General features: G+C 41.4%; 1 protein-coding gene across 1 annotated transcript in view; it reads left to right on the top strand.

Annotated features, from left to right (window-relative positions):
- The window catches only part of LOC145410060 (GMP reductase 2-like), a 104,609-nt gene extending 88,823 nt beyond the window's left edge, over positions 1-15,786 (top strand). Inside the window, exon 7 of the mRNA XM_080280276.1 lies at positions 9,926-15,786. Coding sequence (XP_080136402.1) covers positions 9,926-10,133 — 208 coding nt within the window. The 3' untranslated portion in view covers positions 10,134-15,786. The remainder of the gene's footprint in view (positions 1-9,925) is intronic.
- Positions 15,787-17,111: the final 1,325 nt, after the last annotated feature.

The following is a 17,111-nucleotide window of genomic DNA, read 5'->3' on the forward strand; positions in this document are numbered from 1 at the left end:
GTTTGTGGTGATTTCAGTTATTGGGTTGACAGTCCAGAGTCAAAACCATTTTCTTCAGAATTCCATGAGTTGATCACCCAGAACAATTTTTTCAATCATGTTAGTAATCCAACTCATGTCTCAGGACATGTCCTTGACTTGATCTTGTCCCCTTTTGGTTGCAGGCGCGTATCAGATGTGGAGGTTGACTCATTTGACCCCCTCATCTCTGATCATGCTCTGATCACTCTTAGTTTTGATGTCCCGAAATCCCCTTCATATAAAATGTCATCAGGTTCAGAAATTACAGGAATGTTGACCGCCAGTTGATGTGTCTTGATATTGATCAATGTTTAAACTCCATCGATTCTTCCAGTCTTTCTTCTGATGAATTGGTTGATATTTACAACAACGAGCTTAGGTCAGTTTTTGACCATTATTGTCCTGAGGTAGTAAAAACAATCACTGTACTTGATGATTCTCCGTGGTATGGTCCATCCATTAATTCTTTCCATAGACAACGTAGAAGGGCAGAATGTGAGTGGCGCTTGCAGCGGACGAAAGTGACTCGTTTGCGCTATGTTTTTGCGGGAAGAGCAGTTGTTCACGCTGTAAAAGCCCAAAAGGCTAGGTATTATCAAAGTAAAGTTGATTCATGTGGTGGTGATAAAAAAAAAACTGTCTGCAGTTGTGAACAATTTGGTTGGTCGGAGGAATGTAATTGTCATCCAGCTTCTGTATCTGATACCCAATTGGCTTCTGATTTTGCTTCATTTTTTACTAGTAAGATATCTCGGATAAGAAGTGATTTAGACTGCAGTTCTCCTAGTGAAGCGTACTCAGTTGACTTCCAGCCACGGTGCACCGGGGATCATTTGCTTTCAACATTTCATCCGCCGGATGTAAACAAAGTCAAATGTTACATCAGAGAACTTAATAAAACATTTTGCTCGCTCGATCCATGTAACATGTCACAACTACCTTATGTGTATGAGCACGCTGCAGACTTTATCTGCAACATAATAAATAGATGCTTCTTAGAAAGTAATTTTGTGCAGTCTGAGAAACGTGCTTTGGTTAGGCCCCAAATTAAGAAACCCGGCCTTGATGTCGAGAGCACGACAAATTATCATCCCATCTCTAACCTGTCTTTTTTTCCAAGATTATTGAGTGGGCCATACTTGGTCAACTCGTACCATTACTGGAACACAACAGAGTTGTTCCTGTTGTTCAATCAGCATAAGAAAATACCATTCAACTGAAACTGCACTAACAAGGATTCAGAGTGACTTGGTGGCAAACACTTGTAGTGGGATGTCCTCTCTCCTAGTTCTGTTGGATCTATCTGCAGCTTTTGATACAGTAGATCATAAACTATTGTTGGACGGTCTGTATTTTTATGGCGTTTGTGATAGTGCCCTTTTGCTCCTCAAGTCGTATCTGTCGTACAGATCTCAGAGAGTGGTTGTTGATTATGTTAGCTCTGATTCTGCCCCCCTTTTATTTGGAGTCCCTCAAGGATGAGTTTTGGGCCCAATTCTATTTACTATCTACACAAGTAGTTTATTGTCTCTACTTTATGCTCATGATGTGTCCTATCATTTTTATGCTGATGACACCCATCTGTATGTTAAGATGTCAAATATCAACGATACTAAGACAAAGTTTGAATCTCTAATGTCTGATATTAAGATTTGGTTGGCTAAGAGGAAACTTAAGCTGAATGATGGTAAAACTGAGATCATCATCATCATCAGAGGAAACGGAAGGGGTCATGACACTGACAATGCCCTGGCTTTGAACATTGGAGTGTCACAGCTTCATCCAGTCAGTTCTGTTTGAAATCTGTGTGTTTATTTTAATTCCAAGTTAAATTACAAAGAACATATTAATCAGGTTGTAAGAGGGTGTAACTTGCATATCAGAAATCTGTACTCCGTGAGAAAATTCCTGAATAGACGATGCCTCTTAACATTGGTCCTTGCAGTGGTCTTGTCTCGTGTTGATTATTGTAATTCACTGTGGGTTGGTCTTCCAAATAATATACTAACAAAAGTTCAGTCTGTGTTGAACAGGGCGGCACGGCTTATTTTTGGTCTCCCCCCCAAGAACCTCAACTACCCTGTTTCTGATTTTTTTTTTTTTTTTTTTTTTTTTTTTTAATGTGCTCGACTCTGGGCATAGGCTTCACAGCCTGCTCCCAAGGACCAGTAGTCCTCCTACATATACACCTCCACATGTCACCACTTCGGCGCTAACACCCACCGTCCATAGTGAATAAATGCTAGGGCTGTCTCATACAGGAATGGTGTATTGGTATTAGCAGGGATATTTTTACGACATGTCAGTAGGTCTGGTAGATCGGTAAAGTCTGCTTTTACATGAAATTCAAATCCTTAAACTGTTCCCTGCCCCAGCGGGGATTTGAACCTGGGTCTGGTAGAACCGCAAGGCACCTCTCTACCGATTGAGCCACAAGTTGCATTGGTTACAAGTAAAGGCTAGAATTGAATTTAAACTGTGTCTTATTACATTCAAGGTTCTTAAGTTTGGTGAACCGAAGTATCTTGCTGAATTGTTAAAACTCCCATCGGCACGCCCGGGTGTGATGTTACGCGGTGACGATGATTCCTTGCTTCTTGATGAGCCAGGAGCCATTCACCAGTCATCTTTCTCTGATCGTTCTTTTGCGTATAGAGCCCCTAGATTATATAACAGATTGCCATTGTCCATAAGACACCTCTCTACTGTTGAATCCTTTAACCCCTAATGCGCGGCCAATGGACAGCCGACCCCCCCCGCGTGGCGGCGTTCGATCGCGGTCTGAGTACCTGTAGGAAAATATTAGCCAAAAATCAGAGATTAACCCTAGAACATTATACTTGGTATGGCAGATAGTACTTACATTCAGCTTTCTCCAGAGACAGGTGTTGAGCCTTCGTGGACTACCCAAGGACTTGTGGAGACTTGCAAAGTTGGGTAACAAAATCTTCACTTTCACACCTCCAGCAACCCGGTTTCCCCTCTACCACAGCCTCATTCTGTCACAGTAAACTTTATACTACAACGTACAGGTAGTTTGGAATCCGTATTTGTACAATAAGCACTGAAAATAAGGCTAAAATCAACGAAGCGTACAGCCGACATGCAGCGTGGCAGTGGTCTTCCCGTCACTCAACATACATTTCCATTTTCACAGCTAAAAACACGTATACTACATTATTTTCAATCATATCACTTCCCAAAAGATCACCGCAGCGCGCTTTTTATTCTGCCTTACGCCTGTCACTTTATTTTCGTTCCTGTCGGCCACTCGCTCTGACTCAGAAGAGCTAGAACTCGCCATAATGTCACTTTGAAAGCCTGCGATTAACTGACGCTGAACAGGGGCAAACCGTGCGAAAAAAAGCGAGTGTGACAACTGGGGAAACAAGTGTTTCCTATTAGCATAAACTGCTTGTGAGAGGAGAGCACAGATTTAAAGTTCTGAGCAGTCAGAGCGCTGCCATGTATCACAGCCAGGCTGGCCGGGCTGTGGGGGGGGGGGGAAACGCGATACTTGGCAACAACTGAGGTCAGTAGTACAAAGGTAAAGTATGCTAATTGTAGCTAGAGGGTGGTGGTACTGATAGACAATACCAGCTGGAACATCCTTGCCCGCGTTTATTCAAAATTAACTCGAATTGCAAATGCGATGCTCCGCCGTTATGTCCTTTTTGGCGAGCGTCGCAAACGCGACGACCCACATTTTAGGGGTTATCCAGTAGAGCACCCACATACATAGCCATAACCACCCTAACCAGCCATTCCTCCTAGCCAAGCTTTCTCATTTCCCACTTCACCACCACTCTAGGGACTCTGTCAAAGGCCTTTTCCAAATCAACAAAAACAAAGTACAGATCACTTTTCTTCCCAATATATTTTTCCTGAAGCTGTCGAACAATGAATATGGCATCAATGGTCCCCCTGCCTGGCATAAACCCAAACTGCATCTCATCAATATTCACTCTATCTCTAATCATACCTTTTAGAACTCTCTCCGTTACCTTCGTTATCTGATCAGAAAGCTTTATACCTCTATAATTTTCTCTTTCCAGGGCATTACCCTTCCCTTTGTACACATTTACACTCTTCAACCAATCATCTGGGACAACACACTCATAATCATATTTATCAGGTCAGTGACTAACCTCACCCCTATATTTCCTGAGGTCTTCAACATTTCGGCAGTCAACCCAGACATACTTACTGTCTTCCCCACCTGCATCCTGCCTATTGCCTCACTCACAACAGCAGCACCAAGGGCCAAACATTGGATCTGCTGGCTCCAAACCTTCCCTATCCCAGACAAACTCCTCATTCAACAACCAGCTATAATGCTGTCTCCATGCGTCTTTAATATCCCCACTGTTTACCACTACCCTTCCTTTATCATTCTTCACACACTGCTCACCTATAATATCTCGATTATCCCTCTTCATCTGATTTGCCACCTTAAGTATCATATTTTTCCTTTCCCCATAATTTACGTTATCAAGTAAAAGAGTTTGTGACTCAGACTTTGCCCTGTATACAGTAATCCTGCATATTTCGCGGTAGTTATGTTCTTGTAACCCCCGCGAAAAGTCAATTCCGCGAATACTGTATTAACAATTGAAAACTTGCACTTGTGTCCACCATGCTGCCCATCACACAGTCCATGTCCATACTGATTGTGAGACAATTCGCCGTCAGACAATTCCCCGTCAAAACATGGACGATTCCCCTTCAGAACAATTCGCACCCTGGACGATTCCCCGCCATTCTGTAAATATACTAATCAATACTTTCATCAATATACTTATTATTAATTAATCAATACTTTAATAACTATATTTCAGGGGGATCCAGCAAAGTCTATGTTCAGTAGCGTAGGTTCTGGATATTATTTATTAGTTGCACCTTTAGTCAATAATTAACTTGTTTCTTCCTCGCTGTAGTTGCCTTTGAATTATATTCTAGCGTCACCCATAGCTATCTTCATTAATGAAGGCGAATTGTTTTGTGTTTGTTGTAACTGCGAATTGTCCCGAAACCTCCATACTCATCCCGAAATACCTTCTTACAAGATTGAAAGCACATACTCCATTATGAAGGAAAAACGTAAACACCGTACTGTAATACACAATTATTTACACATTTATTAACAAAACAGTACAAAATAAAAAGATGCATTAACTGGTGATAGCAAACACTCGCACGGTCGTTTCTTAGCTTGTCCAGTAACACAATTTTCTCTGCTAAGGTCATAACTTGATCGTTTTGTCACTTTGGAGTTCTTACTAATTGTATTATTAGCCTTTGGTGAGGCTGGCTTACGTCCTGGGGCCATGTGGAAAGCAAGTGGGAGGCAAGAGGCTCATATCATAGTGTGGTTACAACCACAACAGCCACTTAAGGCAGTCAGGCGTGGACTGAAGAATGTGGGGCAGAGAGCAGTGTTGCCATATCCAAACAACGCAATTATGCTAGGGCAATGAAAATATTATGCTAGATTGAGCATGTTTGTTCCAAGTAAAAAATGAATTATGCTAACTTGAAGCTAAATGATAAAATTCTATACATATTCGTGCAACATATTAATTATGTATTGTTTACTATGAAAATATTAAAATGAACCTACATACAGTAAGAGGATAAATATCGGTATCTACCCATACTGCTTTTTCCCACGAAACTTATGTTTTTCTGATGGATTTTGATGTGATTTGTTCGATTTTGAGCATTATTTCCGTCGGAAATAACCAGATTTTGAGATATGGCCCCCCCCCCATTCCCCTGAAATAATGAGGGATCTTTGGGGAATCGGAGGTTATAGGGAGGGGGGGAACACAGAAAATGGTCATTTCCGACTGAAATGAAGCTGAAAATCGAATGAATCATACCAAAATCCATCGGAAAAACCTAGGTTTCATGGGTAAAGTACAAAGCTCAAACTTATCCTAACCTAACCGAACCAAACCTAAAACCTAACCTAACCTAATCCAACCTAACCTAACCTAACCTAATCCAACCTAACCTAACCTAACCTAATCCAACCCAACCAAGCCCAAACTGAAAGTAACCAACTATTCAAACATCTTCTTACCTTATTTGTCTCTCTCTCTCTCTCTCTCTCTCTCTCTCTCTCTGATTTGTAGCTTTTATAAAATTATTCTAAAAATATTCCATTCCATTCTAAATTATGCTAGAATGATTCTAAAACTTCTAATATGCTACAAAATATTCCAGACTTGAAAATTTGATCAAAATTATGCTAAAAGAATAAAATTATGCTAGATATGGTAACACTGGCAGGGGGGCCACGGGAAAGGGACAGAGGGTGGCGTGAGTTTACCGCGCTACAATTGGAAGCTGCGGGAATTTCAATTTTTTTTTTTTTCTGTATATTCAAGGATATTTTTGTTGAACTTATTAATGCTAAGAAAATCCGCGAGAGGGCAAAACCGTAGACAAAAAATCCGCAAAAAATGCGGGATTACTGTACCTGTCTTCTAGCCCCAGCCATACACTTGGCAGCCAAGTATTCCTCCTTGTTACCACCCTTCTTCCATCCGTGGAAAAGCCTTCTTTTCTCCCTAACTGCAGCATCTACACCCTCATCCCACCACCAAGTTACTTTATGTCTTGGTGGGCCTCTTGTCCAACCGCATATTACATCAGTAACTCTCAAGAGGTTGTTAATCTGTACTGTTCATTAACACCTCTGTCAATGGCTTCCTGTTCAGTCACCACTTTCCTCATGTCGCTATAGAAGGCATTCCTTACTGCTTGGTTTTCCAGTATCCATATTTTCCTCCTAGGTACACTCGCACCAGAAAGTATCGATGCAGAATATGTGTTAAATACTATGACACACGGAACAAAGGGAACTGGAAATTGCGGTTCTGTCCTCCCACACGCAGGCATGCCAGACAGTAGATGACTGCTCTTTCAGATATAACCCTTGTGTCCTTCATAATGGGGAGGAAATGGCCGTAAATATTATAATATATACAGGTTTTAACGGGCTGTCACTGCTGCATGGTCGAATCATTCTGGATGGCATCGGACCCACAGTGCACCGATACTTTCTGGTGCGAGTGTACATAAGTCCTCTTTTTCATCCCTCGTTCTTTAAGCACCTCATCACAAAGCAATAGTTTGTGCTGCTGCACACACATCTCGCTTCCTATAACTTTAACATCCTTCACTAACCTCCTATCTGCCCTCTTGACCAGAAAATAATCTATCTGACTGCTATTTCCCCCACACTCGTACGTAATTAACCAACTGTCTTTTTTCCTAAAATGTGTGTTGCACACAATCATGTTCATTGCCTCTCCAAACTCAAGTATCCTTTCCCCTTCTGTATTCCCTATACCATATGCTTATCCCCATGTACTCCTTCATTACCTTGAGCTGCTCCACCTACATGACCATTTTAGTCACCTCCCAAAACCCCTATCTCATCATCCCCCATACCACCTACTACACGTATTAATTCATCCCAAAATCTATCCGTCTCTACCTCATCCAGGCCTGCCTTTGGTGCATATGCCGATATAATTGCAATCATCATTCCACCTAACAATATTTTCACTACCAGTATCGTGTCGCTTACTGTCATAACATTCATAACATATTCCATCCATTTCTCCGCAACCAACACACCCACACCCCCATATCTGTCTGTCTCTGCCTCCCAAAGCAACTTATAGTTGCAATCCTTCCCAACAATCTTTCTGGTTGATCCACCCCTGTACCAGACTTCCTGCAAACATGCCACATCCACCCACCTCCTACTGAATACCTCAGCGACTTCCCCCGCTCTTCCCCTCAAACTTCCAACATTCCATGAACCCACCCTCATCACCCTGGGCAATTTAATGTCCTCAGGCTTGCTTTGAAGCTTATTCTTGTATTTAGTCATAGTTGGTAATAATAAAGGGGGTAGACATACTACAGGCCCTACTCACTGCACAGTCCCAGGTCCAGGCAATGGATCTGGAACCTCTAGCCCACCAGCTTACCAGTGGCTGTGATATTGACCTTGGGGCACCCTGCCAGGACAGCTGCAGGGACATCCTCCAAGCACATCTTGGCACTGCAACTGTCCCACCATTATACACCCACTGATAGGGCAGCCTCCTGGGATGCTGCTCCCAGGTTCGGGCCCCCTCTGTATTGGGGGGAAATGGCAGCCTGGGAACCTCAATGTCCTGTACCCTCTAGCATAGGTTTGAGCCCTATCTCGCCCTGGACCCATGATCTATGCCGGCGGAACCCCCGTCACGCCCCCTCCCCCCAAAAAAGTCTACCACTAGGTAGCGGGGGCCAAGTCTTCTGGCCGCATGCCCTTGCTGGTGCCAACTGCTGTAACATAGTGGGATACATTGTGTGAAATGTAAAGCGCATGTGGTATAGTGCATAAGATAGGTAGACGAAATGTTTGGTAGAGTATGCTGATCTACGCTCCATGTTACTGTCACACTGAAAAGGTCAGCAGAGGGGAATGATTAGATAGCTAGTGAAACAGGAGCTCCAGCTGTGCCTATCACCAGCATTCCCATTCCCCTTGGGAGTACCACCCTGTTCGGCCCATGCTACAGCCTCCTCCATGTCCTTTACAACTTTTATCCAAGAGGCCTGATCCTGAAGTTGGTTGAAACAACATTCATCCATACACTGCGAGGGGGATTTTACCAGGAAGGATTGGGGTTTTGCTTTTCCGCCTTCCAGAAAGACATCCAATAAGGAACTGGTCCTTTTTGTTACAAGGTCTCCAACCTCAGCTCTCCCACATCATCCTTGATCCTTAGGTGTCAAGGAGGACCATCTTTTCCTTTGTCACTGGAATAACTCAGTCTTTGAAGTTTGGTGGTCATTCTGTCACTTTTCATTGTTAAGTTTGGTGCTTTTTGAGGGCTAGATACCTTTCTTGTAGCTTTGACATTTTCCTGACATACAAATCTATTTGTTTGGGAGGAATTCTGGAGTACTTCCATGCAGAGACAATTGCTTCACAGGCCAGCTTTTAACTGGCTGTTAGGGCTCTGCCATCTGCCAGGTGGTGGTTCAGTCCATGGGCATGTCGTTCTGTCGATAGCAGAGAGTTTGGTTTTCCAAGGAGCCAGTTTTCAGATGCAGATCTCAAACAAGATGTTGCTGTAAGCACTTCTGAAAAGAAAAACAATGTTAAGTATGGGGCAGGCTCTAAATATACTCCAGTCAAGCTCAGATTTCACACATAAGTAAGTGAACCATGGTGGACAAAAGCTAGATATGTGCTGGAACAGTTCATGTAACTTCATATATTACCATATTACTTTGAACCACCTTGATGTGTAGTGTGTCCTTGTACAACGTATGTGAGGTCTGGGCAGGCTAGGATTGTGGTTGTAGAGTTGAGAGGAAAAATGGAGCTGTAATGTATTGTTGTTATGAAGAAGAGTAGATTGAGGTGATTTGGGCATGTTAAGAGTATGAAGGATGTCCATTGGGTGTGGAAGGGGGGAGGTGTGTATATCAAGGGTAGGGTGGCAAGGGACAGACTAAAAAAGACCTGGGACGAGGTAATTGAGTGTGACCTTAGGGATAAGGGACTGAATACGGAGGCTGCCAGAGATTGAGCAGTGTGGAGGCCTGCAATTAGGTAACTAAGGATGGTGCATGCAAGGATATTATAGCCTTTATAAATGAAGTAAAACCAGATGTTCCCAGGGAAATAGAACAATTGTCTTGATATACTCTTCCCTTGAAATAGTAGGGAATGGGCCAGGATAATAAAGTACAAAAACAGTGGTAAGTAGTAGATGATGGTTTTCTTTAGTTCTGTTTTTTCTCTGCTGCACTGATAAGAGAAATACTACCGACTGAAATCATTAACATTTTATTAATCTCACTATAATTTTGTGATGTCACACAGAGCCAGTGAGGGGAAGTCTGTGGAGATCCTCTACAAGGGTGATGTCAATGCCACCATCCTAGACATTCTGGGTGGCCTGCGATCAGCTTGCACCTACACTGGAGCAGGAAAGCTCAAGGAACTTCCCAAGCGCACCACTTTCATCCGTGTCACCCAGCAGACAAATGAGATCTTTGCAGGGTTACAAGCAGATGATAAGAAGGCATGATAAGTTCAACTAGAAAAGTGCAGTCCCTATACCTATTTCCATTCATTTAACTACATACTGATGAGGGGATTACATGTATACTGTACTTGTATAGGAAAAAAGTGACGTTTAAAACCACAGTGAGTATATTTCATCAGTGTTATGTTACAGTGAGTATATTTCATCAGTGTTATGTTTGGATTTAAAGTCTTTTGTATATTTTATCTTCCCTGTTGCTTAGTTTTGTGAGTTTATTATAATAATGATAAGTGGTTATTTGTGCGTTATATTAATGTGTGCCAGACAGAAGGGGTAGCATGTAAGACTGCTCCAAAGATGATTATTTTCCACTAATTTTTTGGAGGCTAGCATGCAATTTTTGTAATACAGTAATCCCTCCACTATCCGATGTAATAGAGCCAAAGGCATGTCCGTAAAGTGGGCACCTGCCTGCTGGACTGGTACTTTAGGACCCTAACCCAGCCTAACTTTGAAAGCCACCTAAATAACTCCCTACCGGACATGCATAGCACCTATTTAAACCTATTGAAGACCCTATTCACACCAATAATGGACATAAAGCATAAAATAAATGAAAAGGAACCAAAGAATGAGGAATTAGAAGTGACTGTACCTCAGCCAGAGTACTTACAGCACGTCTGTGACCACCTTCTTAAGGCTTTGGCAGTGATGAAAATGCTCTTGAAGCACGTACAGTAATCCAGTGTTGTGCTGCACTTACAGTAATACTTTGCATGGTGAGTAAGAATTGTTAACACTGCACATTGTTAATTGCTCCACGCCAGTTTAAACCGCCAGTTTACACTCCACAGTTAATCCTTTGCACTCTCAATTCTAATTTCTTAACACTGCACAACACTGTAAATTCCCGTGTGGTCTACTGGCGAGGTATTGCAGTTTATTCACTGTTTATTAAAAAAAAAATGAGCACTTTTGTCATCCACTTCTATAAGCATCCACTCGCGATTGAAGTTAAGCAGTAACTGACTTGGAGTGTTGGTGGTAGGGAAACAGAGTTGCCAGATCGCAACAGCCATATTACCAAACTCCTCAATTGTCATTACCAAATTTAACTTTTCATTATCAAATTCGTAAAGCTAGCATTTAATCTTTACGTATTATATATACAAGTAGAAATACATGTAATCACTCTCCTTATAATTAACAGAATGTTGATTATTTTCACGCTATGTAGGGTAGCAAATTAATCAGAGAGAGCAGACAATCCACAATCTCCATCCTGTGTATCTTCATACATGTGAAAAATCTGTTTGGTAATGTATTATTCTGATTCATTACCAAACAAATTTTTCATTACCAAATTGGCCCACATTTGGTAATGAAAAATACCAAATGGCAACCCTGACAGGGGAGGGGGGAGGAAAGAAGGGGTGAAGGGCCCATGGTGTAAGCAACTGTTTGGCACCGGGTGGCAATTCAAAATTATGGGAGGGGAAAAAATCATTTTGGGAGGGGATTTTTTTCTTTTTTTGGCCATTTTTGGGATCTGAAGGTCCAGGTCCACAATGTCCGGTAAGTGGGGTGTCCGGAAAGTGGGCGTCCGGATAGGATAGGGATTAATGTATTAAACTCTGAAAACATGCATTCATCCTTATATAATGCATAAAGAAGCAGGCAGCACTGTAGAGCATTGTGAAGTACTGTATTTTGAATTGTGTAGCAAACACAAAGAGAGAAATACCAGGTAGCTACTGCACAAGGACCTCCATGTCTTTGAGTTTAAATCTGCAACACTCGCTCCTATACGATTTTCAGTTATCACTTTTCAGGCAGTACAATAAAAGTTTAATTATTGAGAATCCACTTAAACCCTGTCAGGTTTCTGGGCTGGACAGATTCTGTCTGTCCTAGAGTCAGTGTGCTCTCGCGCTGACCCACATCTTCGCGCTGCGATATTTTTCTTTGATTGCTTTGTGTAAATACATTTTTCATGGTAGGATGTTGATGTTGGTTTTGGTCATTTTAAAGCTGAATTGTACTTTATCTTAGTGCATTAAAAAAAATAAAGCAAAGAAAGTAAAAAGTCAAGATGATGAGTTGAAGTTAGGTGAAAACCAAATATTTTTTAGAAAAATATTTGGAAAAAAAAGTAAAATAAAATATATAAATCTCTTTTAAACCATTCAAAACCAGAATAAATTACCTTTACAATATATATATATATATATATATATATATATATATATATATATATTCATTCATTCATTCATTCATTCATTGCCAGATGCCATGTATCCCAAACGGGGTGGCCAAGGGCTTAGAGTTAATTGTTTTACAGGGAGGGGCACTAATCCTCCACCAACCCCACTTATATAGATAGATAGATAGATTCTGGCTCTATATGTATTTTATTGTGCAGTAAAGTGAAAGGAAAAAGATGCACAGTTTTTTATGACGTCTGCATATTCCTTTACGATCTCTTTCCTTGAATGGTCAGTGTAAATATACTTTTTATGATAGGATGCTGGTTGTGGTGTTGTTTTGAAGCTGAATAGCTGTACTTTATCATAGTATGTTCAAAAAAGGAAAACAAAGAAAATAAGTCAAAATGACAAGTTGAAGTTAGGTGAAAACCAAAAATTTTATACCTTGCCATAGAAAACTATTTGGCTACTCCTCACCCTGCCATAGGGTAGGAAAGGAGGTCTGGATGATGATGATGATTAAAAAAAAAAAATATATAAATCTGGTGTAAACCATGCAAAACTACAAAACTACTGCCAGCCACACACACAGCAAGCATTCTATGACATCTTGCCCAAGTCTCTTTGTTATGACGCATAAATGCAATTTATGGTGAATATTTTTATCTGAGGTTGGATTTGAAATGACACAAAAACGCATCATTAGAATATTAAGAGGTTAATAAAAAGAGATAAAAAGCCACTCAATACCTTTATGCATTGTGGCTCTAATTTGCTTGGTGTGTAAGCAGTGGTGACCAAGATGTTATTTTCCTCATATATGTATTGAGTAGAATTACAAGATAAAATTGTGATAATAAAACTGTATATCTTTGAAATATGTGAGTGTGAAGTTGCTGTGTAAGAGTTTATGTACTGATGGGTAGTGGGTGGCATGCAGGTTTGATTCATTTAGGTGCTTATATATTTAGAACTATCCTCATATTTATGAATGTAAAATACTGTCATGTTATGAAATAGATTATCATTCAGGATGTATATAACCATAAGTTCTACTCCCTCTGTCTAAACCATTAATTTACTTGCTCCCAGCACCAGAGGTAAGTAAATATTGTATTTACATTTTTATGTGGTGTTCTTAGTCCTTGTACATGTCCCTTTTAATGGCATTTACCATGTCTCTCTTACTTTTATTATTGGTAAGTATTTTACAGAAAGTTGTGTAATATTCTGATTTTCCTCTTTTCCCCTCTTGTTCTCTCTTTGTAACTAATTATATCTAATATGTATCTAACTATACTCAAACCTTGTGTAACAAGGTAATTTTAGCTTAAACATGGACCGCAGTACTCAAAACCACCATACACAAACAATATGTTTACATGACTGTATACTCGCACAACTCAATTGGGCCACTTTCCAGAAGTCCCGGTTGTACCTTCAGCCCACTTTACCCCACATAAATGACCTTGACTGACACCCACCATCATGTAATCACTATAATAGTGTAACATATGGCAGTTAAAGAACAATGACATTAACGTAAAAGTAACAAAAGTTAAGCTGCCTAAAGGTATGATGATGTTGCGTATGTCCCTGGCATACTCCCCTCATCCACCACCACCGATGTTGTTGTCACGGCATCGCTGAGGGTCAGTGGCCTATCTCAACACTTACAAACACAATAAACCACATCACAATAATTCAGCTAGACCTTGGTGAGACGTGAAGGGTGTAATGGGAGTGGAACTAGGGCTGCCATTTTTCTGTCGTGTGTTATGACATCACATTTCACTGTGACATCTACTGCCCTTATTTTTTCTGAGTTAGTATTATTATGAATAGGTAAATTACATTGCAACTTAAAACACACACACACACACACACACACACACACACACACACACACACCGCTCGCTGGTGCAGTGGTAACGTTCTCGCTTGCCATCTGGTAGACGGGAGTTCGCGCCTCGCTCAGGTTGCGAAAAGTTTCACTGACGAAGTGGGTGGTTACTGTCCCCCTAGAGCAAGGGGACGGGTGTGTGGGTGTGTGAAGGTCACAGCCTTGCCCTTAGATCGGACTATATGAGCTCTCAGCTCCCTTCCGGGAGGGTAAAAGCTGACGATCACGACCATCAAGTGATCCTGACCGACCCGGTGAATTACACACACACACACACACACACACACACACACTTTGCTAGAATGAGACATTAACATTTCCTAATGCCTTTTATAATGAAAACTGACAGGAAGGTAACTGATTTTTTTCAATGCTGTTTATTGAGAGAAGTGACAGTGTCCCAATAAATATTTTGCCGTAGGAAGTGGTTTAGTGGGTAATTATTATGCTCCAATCAGATTGAGCCAGTGAAAATTTATGTCCAAGGGGTGGTTGGGGTTGATTGCTTATGTAATGCCACTCAGGGATGAATGAGGCTGGTCACTTTCATCTTAAATGTCGGGACCAACTACCTAGCCCCGGGCTCCTACGCTCCTCATGGGGCAACGTAGGATTGGATGATGGATGGATGGATGGAGGAAGTGGTTTGATATGCTATGTTAATAATACAATATGTAATTATGACATACAAATGCTGGGAGTCAGGCTGGTGTGCATAACAGATAAAAGGACAGTATTTGCTGTTTTTACCCTTTCTAAGCATTTGTGAAGCCTTAGTATGACATACATGATATACAGTAATTCCTCTATTATCCGGACATCCATTACCCAGACGCTGTTATCTGGCTGTTCAAAATCATTATTCGTACATTTTTCCATTTTATCCAAACAAAATGCATGCGTCCGGATGGAAATTATGGCCGCGCCAGGATTTTTTGCCCAGCCGGGTGGGAATAGCTCAGTAGTGCCACCCTGTCTGGCTGGGTAGTTCACCCAGGCTGGGTTGTTCACCTACTGTCTGCTAGAGATCCCCCTCAGAGTTTCTCAGTTTCTGTGCGACAACAGTGTGGTGAACAGCTGCTCTCAGACAGTTGTGGTGGTGCATGTGGTTGTTCCTTACCTGCTTCAAGCCTTGCTATTCCTTGCATGTCTCATCCTAGGGTGTGTGATGATGCCCCTTCACCAGGGAAAAGGAAGAGAGTAGTGCTGACTTTGGTGAAGCGGGAGATCCTGGGTAAGAGTGATGCAGTTTGGTCAAATAGTGTGTGTTGACGTTGATTTTATTCTAGCTTAGTGTACTGTACCATGATTTTATTCTATTTTACCATGATTTTATTCCATTTTATCATTGTGTCTTGTGTGCCCACTGCATTTTTCTTGCATAGCTATTTTTTTCATGTTTTTTTTCTTGTCACTGCAGGTATGGCCCTGGAGTGGTGATTGCTTGTTTGTGGTTGATGTGTCTGCTTGGCCATGGTAATTGTATAGCTGTGGTTTATAGGTCTGCTTGACTAGATAGTGTTAAGCAACAGGAACGAGTGTAGTACGATATACTGTAGTGCCCTGTCACACCGGCTTTCAAAGCTATGTATTGGGGGGGGGGAGGCCAGGGGAGAAGTCCATTATCTGGAGGGAGCCATTACCTGGACATGACTTTGGCACAAACAAAACAAGTGCTTGGCCAAAATTACAGTGTAAATTGAACATTTCAGGAGGCAAGATTTAACTCAGCTTTGTAGCAGCTTCATTAAACATGACTATCTATCTATCTATCTATTGCCAGATGCCATAATCTCGTAAAGGGTGGCCATTTGACTTTGAGTTGTTTGTTTTGTGGAGAGAGGCACTAACCCTCCACCAACCCACTTGTTGACATGTAGGGAGCACGTGTGGGTTGGTTATATGGGGACCACCCAGCTTTGTAAATGGTTTCTTGGCTTACAGGAAACCATTTGGTTTGTCACTCAATGTAAAGCCACCTGTAAAGGAAAGAAAAGCAATAGGAAGTGACAGGAAAGATGGGAGAAATAGGAAGAGAGGAGAGTAGGCACAGAAAAAGAATGATAAAGGCTAAGGAAGAAGTAGGCAGCACTTCATCATGTGAGTGGATGATGGTCGCTCAACCTGGGTTCAGTTCTGAACCATTATAGAGTTAGTTACTGATGGGTGAAAATGGTCTTCTTCATAATTTTGAAGAGTCATCAGTTGTTGTAGCTCCATAACAGTTGAGAATGAGGGCCTTGTTGATGTAGCATTTATTACTAAAAATTAACCTGAGGAAACAGCTGAAGTTGATATTCCATTCCTAGGACTCCATGTGTGTATGCTTGTGTGCAAAGTGTTGTACAGTATAAGCAATTCTTTTTGAAGAAGGTGTGCAAGTGTCAAAACATCATGCTTGTTAAAGTCATGCTTAGTATAACTCACTTTCAATATCACAAGCATTTTAAGGGTTGGGAGTTATTGTTGATATAAATCCACTGTGTTGTGCTTGCATTATATTCAGGGTACTGTGTCAAATTCTCTGTTATATAAAAATCACCATTCATTTCAGTATTGTACAGTACTGTACTCAGTAGTTTCAGCCTTCAGTACTGTAATAATGAAATAAAACCTAACAAATTAATCACACTGTCCTGGCTGGGATTCGATCCCTGGTCCATGTGCTCCAAATGCATTCACATTACCACTGAACCAGAGGATCCCCACTTTGCCTACGGGCAACATGGGCATTTGTAGACCTAATTACATCCCACTTTTCTCTCCTCAATGATTAATTTGGTGAGTTTCAAACACATGGAAGTGCAGCATTGGAGGCCAACTTTGGGGATGCTGCAGACCACACCGAACAGCTCATCCCTGGGATGTTAGGACTAGGATGCTGCCAGCTAACCAAGGAACAACATCAAA

The sequence above is a fragment of the Coenobita brevimanus genome, chromosome 84 (assembly GCF_032717465.1).
Source record: "Coenobita brevimanus isolate Jiangsu-jjx chromosome 84, ASM3271746v2, whole genome shotgun sequence".
NCBI lineage: Eukaryota > Metazoa > Arthropoda > Malacostraca > Decapoda > Coenobitidae > Coenobita > Coenobita brevimanus.